Raw genomic sequence first — 9459 nt, 5'->3', positions numbered from 1 at the left:
TTCAGCTCCTTTTGGCAAACAGTGTGGATATGCAGGAAAGAAACTCAATGTGGCATCAATACCAACCTAGGTGTGGAGCCAAGGTCGCATTGCCCCTAATGCAAGAATACATTTCAGCATGCCCAGTCAATAAAGTGACTGCCGCTAAGAAGTTGGGGTGTTTAATACAGGCTTAGATCAGTCATTCATTAATGAATCTAGTTTAATCCATTTTTTAATTTCAGGTGATGGATGGCCTTAGAATTTTGTGTCAGTGTATTAGCAGTGTGTTATAGTGCAAAGTGAAAAACAACCTATGGACAGATTGTACCTTCTATATGTGAAAAGGCACCTTTGGATTCAATCCAGCAAAATAACTATTTTCATAGGGTATGGAATCCAAACCTCACTGAACATCAAAGTATTAAACCGCAGTCCAGCAATAGAGTTCTAGTCAAAAGAGAACACATTTGAGTTTTCACTAAGATTGAGAATGAATATCTCAGCCCACCCATCTGCTTTGCCATAAAACTGAATTGTTGCTCTTGAAGAACTTTTCAAAAATATGAAGTGCCCGGGGCATTTCTGTGTTTAATTTATTTTTTACCCTCAAAGACATTACCAGAAACCAAAATTCGTTATCAAAAATATTTTACATTGATGCTACTCAAGCAACTTCTAATAAAACACCATAATGTCAAAAGTCATTTCATTTCTCCATCAAAGAACGAATGAGGCCTTTTATAAACATATTAAAATATTATTCACTTTGACAAAAGAACTAGTTCCAAGACATAAATATATTAGAAACTAGAAGCAATCAGTATTTTTCATGTTTTTAGGGATCTCTATAATAATAAAAAAATCCATCATATCTAATGGAATTGGTAAGTACCCTAGAAGGCAAATATCCTTTCTTATGCTCAGTGTGAAACTTGGTTTGAAGCAAACACTTGTAGTTAAGTCACATTCCTAATATCTAGAATAGTTTGAACAATAATGAATCAGTATTAGCTCTTTTTAATGGCATTAAATTTTCATTACAGTTCCAGAGCACATTGTTGCAGAATTAATGAGATCCCTAAAAGGATTTATAATCTGCAGGCTGTTCTTAATATTTAAAACTATCAGAAACTGCTGTAATTCACAGGGATTCTAGTTCATGTAAACAGAGAGGATTTCCATTTTATTAATTATATTGTGCTTTTTGATGTAATGCCATTATTGTTTGTGGTTACAGAATTACTGAGAAAAATATATTGTATCCATTGGGGAAGGGAAGATAATGTTGTACATGTACCTTGCCTCCAAGTCAGTTCAGAATCGAACAGTGCCCAAGTCTTATGCACAGCTTCCGGTGCAATCCTTAACAGAGACTGATTCCCTTTCATCCACTTTGGCTTCTGAAGGCAAATGCATTTTTAAAAGTTTTTGCATACCTTAAGGACAAAACATAAAAACAAAGAACAGAACACTGGAGTAAAACAGGTTTTGGAAAACCTGGATTAAGGCTTTATGAACTGCAAGAGTGCAACTTTTCCCCCTTAAGGTGCATGAAACCTGTCTTCAGAAGCAAAAGTAAGTGTCACCATTAAGATGCACAAAATCCTAAAAATCAATTTTCCTTCAGAAGCCATAGTGGCTTCCATGGTCATCAGAGAAAAGTAAAGGAAATGCTTCAGTGCCTTTATCTGCTGTTTATTCACTTGGGCAGAGGGCAGTATCATTAATACACTAATACGATAAGCTGAAAGAGACGTCTTAGAGAATAGGAAATCTGAGAATACTCTCAAAATGCTTGTAAATGTAGATCTTCTTCCAGACTAAGCAGAGGAGAGTTCACTATCATTAAGATAATTCAATTTAATGCTACTTTCTACAATCATATCTTATTTTCTACCATATCCTTAGTCTTTAAAAAAACAAATCCAGCAAACTTTTCAAGGCTAATTGATTTTTTTTAGTTGCCTTCTAAAATAATTTCATTTTTTTAAAAAATTAACCTTCTGCTTTTCTTGACATTAATCCCTTAATTAGTGCTGTCCCCATAGTGTTGAAATTGTTTAAATATTTAAGCCACAGTCAAAAATACCCCCCTTTTAATTGTTTTTGGAGGAAATTGCATTCAAGGAGGGCAAAACAATTTCCCCATTCAGAATGAAGGAAATGACTGCCTTACCAGAAACCATTGCCTGTGTCTTCATTGCCTCAGGAATGATATCATATAGCCTAATCTGATCGGCTGGGTGGTGCTGAAATGCTGCCATGTTCATTACATGAGGCCTGATTGAGTGGGATCACTCATGTGGGGGGAGGGGGAATAATGCAAAGCAGTAACAGAAAGGGAATACAGTTACTTCAAGTATCCACAAAGAATCAAAAGAAAAGATTTTTTTTCTGCTCTCTGCCTCCCAAAAGCACTATTTCCAAAAGAAGTAAACTTTGTGAGACCAACTGCACTACAGCAAAGGCAACGCCAAAATGAATGTTAGTTGTTGATTTGCATTTTAAAGCATTATTGCCACAGTCTTCATTGATTATGAAGAAGTAAATGGCACAAATTCTTGGGGAGACTGAGTTCTAAATTTATACAGAGACATGATGAATAACAAAAGCAAACAAGTGTTTCTGCCCTACTCCCCAAGACTTCTGCTATTTCTCCATGACAGTGGGAATACAGACTTTCCTCTAGTATATTTGGTAAATAACAGATCAGTGCCCCTTTCTCTTTGCCTCCCAAGCATGACACAGACAGAAAGGAGCCACACTACTTAATGTTACTGCTAGCAGGAGATTGGATTTAAATAATCAATAGAGCTTTTAACACTGGCTTTTTATTTTGAGTAAAACTGTAGAATTCATTTCCCAAGATTGTCATCTGCCAGTAATTGTTCTGGACTATATTATTATTTTACAATGGAACCAAAGTCAGGGAAATGCGAATTGTTCTGTTCAATCAGACCAATTGGCCCTTCAGATCCAATATTCACCCTTTGAGAATATCTAATAACAAATGGTGAAAAAAGAAAAGATGGGAAAATACAAGATGGAATTGGAAGTGGTTCTCCTGATTCTGATTTTGTGATCATCATCATTAAGGAAGGACTCCAAGTTTTGAGCAGCACAAAGCTCTTGTTCAAACAGGAATAGTAAGAAATATCTTACACAGATGTTTATGCTTTAATGGAGGAATGGCCAGCAGATGGTCTAAAGAACTGACGTTGCCCTGAAGCATTTTTTTTAAATGTAGGCCCTATCTGCTTTTTTTTACATTCCAATTTGTCTGAAGATGTGTGCTTTGCACATGGAAGCTTACACTTTGAATACAACTTTGTTGGTCTTGAAGGTGCCACTGGTTTCAAACTTTGTTCTACTGCTTCAGGCCAACATGAGTACCGACCTGAATTTTTCTATACGAGACTGTGAGTACTTCAGTGAGAGAGAAAAAATCATTTCAGAAATAGCTGGAAAGTTTGGTAAAGTCAATTTAAAAACTTTGGACTTACATCATCTGGTGACGACTATATAGAAAAAATCAGTTGAATATCTTTATTAATATACATTTCCTGGCTATTAAATTCCCTTTCTAATTTTGCAAGGCCTTAGTTTTGATGCTTGCTAGTAAATATGTTCAGGTTTAAGCAAACATTTGCTATTAATCATGCAAAGAAATAAGGTTATATATTTGAAAATATATTCATAACGCAACCTTGTTGTGGTGATGCATAACTAAATTAAACATGTTCACACTTCATTGGGAACTATATGCCTTGTATTTTCCTCATTACTTTAAAATATTGGAAATTTAGAATTAAGGATTATTTATATCCTATTTTAATTTCCCCTACCCAACAATGTAGACTTCATTTTGGTGGTCATAGAGACTAAGATACAGAAAATTAGCCTTGATGAATTGGCTAGATATATTTAAGTAATTTAAGGCCTTTAATTAAAGACACTATCATCAACACTCCCTGGAGAAGACCCTGATGCTGGGAAAGATTGAAGGTCAAAGAAGATGGGGACGGCAAAGGATGAGATGGTTAGACAGTGTCATCGATGCAACGAACATGAAATTGAGCCAACTTCAGAGGACGGCGGAAGACAGGAGGGCCTGGCGGGAGATGATCCATGGGGTCGCGAAGAGTCGGACTTGACTGTGCGACTGAACAACAACAAATCATCAACAAAAACAGAGCTTCCTTGGCTTGAAAATAATGCAGGTTAACAACAATGTCTATTTTAGTTTGATTAGCCCCTCTCCTCCCTGTTACCTTCTGCTGACCTCTGTGAACTCTAAGACAGACAGGTGTAAGAAAAATGGACATAAAAAGTCATTAACAAAGACAGTTTTATTTCATTTAGTTCTTTGATTAACTGATATACAAATGTACACCAATTTCAAAGAGTTGTCCCTTTCTCTGAACTCAGTGGAGAAAATGGGAACAAGGGGAGGGCAATCACTGACTCAGACATTCAGCAGCATCAAGAAGTTGTAGAAGGACAATTTGATGAATCTAATGATGAAATAGAGATTCTGAACACATGAAACTGCCTTATACTGAATCAGACCTTCGGCCCATCAAAGTCAGTATTGCCTACTCAGACCGGCAGTGGCTCTCCAGGGTTTCAGATGGAGGTCTTTCATATCACCTATAGCAGGGGTGGCCAAACTGTGGCTCAGGAGCCACATGTGGCTCTTTTACACATATTGTGTGGCTCCCAGTAGGGAGCCTGGGGAAGTGAAGGGCAGGCATACCCCCCCCAACTGGTCTTCCCTTCCCTAGCCAATGTTCCCCTTCCTGGGTAGGCTTGAGGAGGGGGTGGGGAGCAGAGAAAGCAAGCAAGCAACTTTAACGTTAAATGCATTCTCAAAGCCCCCCCTCCCAGCCAGCTTGAAGAAAGTATGTGTCTCTTTAAATATCATTATCAATATCTGTTTTAACCTCTTCTGTTTTTATTTCTTGCAGTTTTATTTAATGTAAATGTTAATAAAAAGCAAATGTGCATATTTTCCAATAAAACTATGTGCGTAATATTTGTTCATGTCTTGTGGCTATCAGACATCTGATGCTTCTTCTATGTGGCTCTTACATTAAGCAAGTTTGGCCACCCCTGACCTGTTGACTGACCTTTTTAACTGGAGATTCTGGGGGTTGAACTGAGGACCTTCTGCATGCCAAGCAGATGCTCTATGACTGAGCCACAGCCCCTCCCCTAATTAATTATTTCAACAAATCATGATGTTTCAAAGATTGCAGCATGAAACACAAATCACTGAATAAATTTGAGTCCCTGTTTTATTGAATAAAGTTTGCCCCTGTATAAACCTATGGTGCGGCCTCATTTGGAAGACTGTGTACAGTTCAAGTCACTGCACCTCAAAAAGGATATTATAGCATTGGAAAAGGTGCAGAAAAGTCCAACTAAAATTATTAAGGGGATTGAACACCTTCCCTATGAAGAAGGTTTAAAAGGTTAGGGTTCTTTAACTTGAAGAAACAATGACTGAGGGGTGACATTACAGAGGTTTACAAAATTATGCATGGGATAGAGAAGGCAAAGAAAGAAGCACTTTTCTCCCTTTCTCACAATCAATGAACCTGTGGACATTCAATGAAATTCATGAGCATTAAGCTTAGAACAGATAAAAGGAAGTATGTCTTCACCCAAAGAGTAATTAATATGTGGAATTCACTGCCATAGGAAGTGGTAGCAGCATTTGGTTTTCTTTTCCTTCCTTCAGAAGCTCAGACTTATGCAACCTATAATAGTACCTTTAAATGAAATTATTCTGTTCCAACTGTGTGTTATTAATTATTTCATAATGTGGGCAATGGTATTACTAAGGAAGGATTTTTCTTCTTCTTCTTAATTCAGACTTTCAAGAGATTTTAGTAGCAACTGGCATGGATCTCCCTCCACCCTGCCTGACACTCACCTCAGTCTTTTGCCAACCACTGCTAGGCTTGGTGCATGACCTAAAACACTCAGGGTTTGGAATTTGTGGAGCAAAACGTCTATCCAGTTTAAACTCCTGTAGTGCAAAGCAGCCCTGACCTCGATAGCTCAGGCTAGACCAAACTCATCATATCTCAGAAGTTAAGCAGGGCCAGCCCTGGCTAGTAAATGGATGGGAGACCTCCAAGAAAAACTGGCATGACAAAGGATGTGTCTGTCCCAGCCTTCTTGCACTCATCAAAGGATGTACTTGACCTTTCTTGGCACAACTAGGGACATGACTGGACTCACTCTGCCCAACAAGGAACATACCCAGCCCATCCTTCACTGCGCCCAGCCTGGGCTTAACTGACTCAGTGAGGGACAGCCAGGCCCAACTTCATCACATCTGGCCCAGCATGTTGAGGGAGGGCCCTGCCCAGCCTGGCCTTACCTTGCTTAGTGGCACAGCTTGGCTGTGCAACACCTACTTGGGGCTGGCCAGGCAGGCCCTTCCTTGCTCCTTTGAGGGAGTAGGCCAGGATGGGCTTGAGGTGGATCCTTTTCTGGGGCTATTTGGCTTGCATTTAAAAGTATTTCTGTTGGATTGCTTTGCTTTGTTTTAATTAACTATAGTAGTTGCTTATTGGTGTGGTGGCGGGTTTTGCTCATTTTTTAATTTTGTGATTCAGCTTTTGTTATTGGTGGTTGTTTAAATATTGAAATTTTCTGGTTGGTTTTTAAATATATTTCTTGAAACTGTACTGCTGTTTCCTTTGTGTGTTTTGTTTAGCTGGGGGGGGGCGGCAGCTGCTGTTTGTGGGTTCAGTGTTGTACATTTGTTGTCCCTGATAGTGCTCTGGTGTTGTTCTGTTGTGGTTTTCCATTGTGATTTGTGAAGGGGAGAAGCCAAGGATTGCGAACTCTCCCTTGCACTTGGGCTCAGATTCACTGAGACTTGGTTGCATGCTTTGAAGCAGAACTCTGCAGAAAGAGGACACTGGGAAGCCAGAAGTTAAAGTGGAAGTTCTTGAGAACCTTCTCTTTCTATTTGGGACAGCCATCTGGTCAGTGTGGTACAGTGTTTAAGTGTCAGACAAGGGTCTGGGAGATCTGGGTTTGAATTCATGCTCTGCTAAATAATGATTTCAAGGTTAAAGAAATTGCAAAGCTGGCTTTTTCTCAACTATTCATGTGCGGGGAGGGGATATTGGATTGCTCTTTGGATTGTACTATGTAAGCTGCCTTACACCTAGTGTGGAGGTGGGGGTGCAAGGCAGTAATGATTTCCAGATAATTTAAAGCTGGCTTTCCCCCCAACAATTCATGTGTGTGTGTGTGGGGGGGGGTTATTCCCCAGTGGTGGGAAGAACTATAACTTACGCCCTGCTGCCGGTAATGTTAATTGTTTTATATATAAACACAGAAATTTTAATTTTTACAGATAATATCATGGCTGAACCTAAGAAAACATGTAGACAATATAGTATTCAATATTTGAACTATGGCTTTATTCAGTCGCCTACAAACAGTATATTACCAATGTGCCTGATTTGCCAAAACGTTTTACCAAAAGAAGCTATGAAGCCTTCAGGACTACAAGAACATTTGACAAAAGTTCATGCTGATAAGAAAGATAAGGATTTATCTTATTTTCAAGCATTTAAAGAAAACTTTTTGAGACACCCGACATTGGCAAAAGATGACAATGGGCTGCGTGCTTCTTACAACATTTCATTACTGGTTACTAAATCGGGAAAACCACAATCTATTAATTCTATACTATAAGTGAGGTAATGCGCACCATGCTACACAAGCCAGCATCTTATATTACCAAGAAAATTTATTTGAGCAATAATATAGTTCAATGGAAAATTGATGAAATGGCTCAAGGTGTTGAAGATTCATTATGTGAGTATTTAAAAACATCCCAGTTCTCTATACGGCTTGATGAGTCAAATTTGCCAGGAAATGAAGCCTTTCTTTTAGCATATGTGTGATTCATAAAAGAGGGGAAAAATTGCCAAGAATTATTATTAGCTAAAAATTTGCAAATTGATACCAAAGGAAAATCGATATTTCATGCATTGGAACAGCTTTTTAAAGAAAAAGAAATTCCCCTGAGTAATATATTGCCAATTGCTACTGATTATGCTCCAGTGATTAAAAAAAGTGGTTCCAAATGTTATCACTGTACACTGTGTCATTCATCGTCAACATCTAGTTGCCAAAAATCTGAGTGAATGCCTACATAGGTCATTATATTATGTCATTAAAGTGGTCAACAAAATCAGAAGCAATTCAGTGAATGACAGATTGTTTGGACGTCTTTTTACTGAAAATGATTAAGAATACAATCACTTGCTGCTTCATACAGAAGTCTGTTGGCTATCAAAAGGTGCCTGTTTGAATCAGTTTTATAAGCTCTTTGACTCAGTGCTAGAGTTCCTAGAAAACAAAGATGATGCTTTACGATCCAACTTGAACTTGAATTTAGAACGAGGGGAATTCAGCCAGTTTCCAAATTTATCAACAGTAGAAAAACATGATGAAGGCTTGCTTACCTATTGTCAGCACTTGGAGGCTCTCTATTCTGACTTTAATCAACTATTTGAAGATATTCTTACAATGAACATGCCCGACTGGGTTTTGGACCCTTTTTCAAGTACAGACACAGAAGAATCTCCATAATTACAAGAAGAACTTATAGAAGTAACAACAAATGAGTAACTGAAATTTAAATTCAAAGATGGCTACCAGCAGTTCTGGGTGCAAAAGCACATACCTACACTTTATCCTGAATAATGAGATGTAGTACAAAAGTTTCTAATTGCATTTCCTTCAACATATTTATTGGAATGTGGGTTCAGTGTGGTCACAATTCTGTTAACTAAAAAAAAGAAACTGACTGCAAATAGCTAATCGTGGTGATTTAAGATTGCTACTTACAAAAATAGAGCCAAACATTAATAAATTGATAGCAGCGCACCAGGTTCCTCCAATTAGGATTATTTGTAATGTTATTTGTGATTTTTATTTGAATATTATCCTTCATTATCTTAATTTCCTGTGCGTATGCAAATGTTACTATGGTTGATTGTATAAAATACTTCTATGATTTTCTGCTTCAAAGTGCCTTATTTACAACAACATCTTTCTTCACTAAGTGCAAATTTGTCACTGCATCTTTTTTTCCACTTCTTGAAGGTAGATTTCCAGGGGTGTGCTGAGTAATTTTTTTTTCTGAAAAGAGGGCAGTAGGCCAAATATGTTTGGGAACGTCTGCTCTATCCAGTCCAGCTGTTGATTAAGATATTTTAGCTGTATAGCTCTGTAGTGAGATGCAAAACAGCCATTTCTGTAACAGCTTACAAGGTCAGGCCTCCCACTCTAGCCTTCGCTTAGTTCTTCAGGGTTGCACTTTTGCGGCAGAGCTAGTCTCTTCCTTACATATTGTATTGCCTTTGGCATAACCAGTCACCAGACATGTTGATGATACAGCTGGGTGAAAATGAACTGGGGCACATCAGGTCGAGGAGC

The 9459-nt window shown here is 38.1% G+C and overlaps 1 protein-coding gene across 1 annotated transcript; it reads left to right on the top strand.

Annotated features, from left to right (window-relative positions):
* Positions 1–7371: 7371 nt before the first annotated feature.
* ZBED8 (zinc finger, BED-type containing 8) lies at positions 7372–9016 on the top strand. Its single transcript, XM_015425499.1, is given in 4 exon segments — positions 7372–7696; positions 7699–8080; positions 8082–8811; positions 8813–9016. Coding segments are annotated over 4 exon segments (1641 nt in total).
* The last annotated feature ends 443 nt before the right edge of the window (positions 9017–9459 follow it).

Source organism: Gekko japonicus, unplaced genomic scaffold, assembly GCF_001447785.1.
Source record: "Gekko japonicus isolate JY-2015 unplaced genomic scaffold, Gekko_japonicus_V1.1 scaffold493, whole genome shotgun sequence".
Taxonomy (NCBI): domain Eukaryota; kingdom Metazoa; phylum Chordata; class Lepidosauria; order Squamata; family Gekkonidae; genus Gekko; species Gekko japonicus.
Note: the sequence above shows the minus strand (reverse complement) of the source record. Positions and strands in the feature narration are given on the sequence as shown.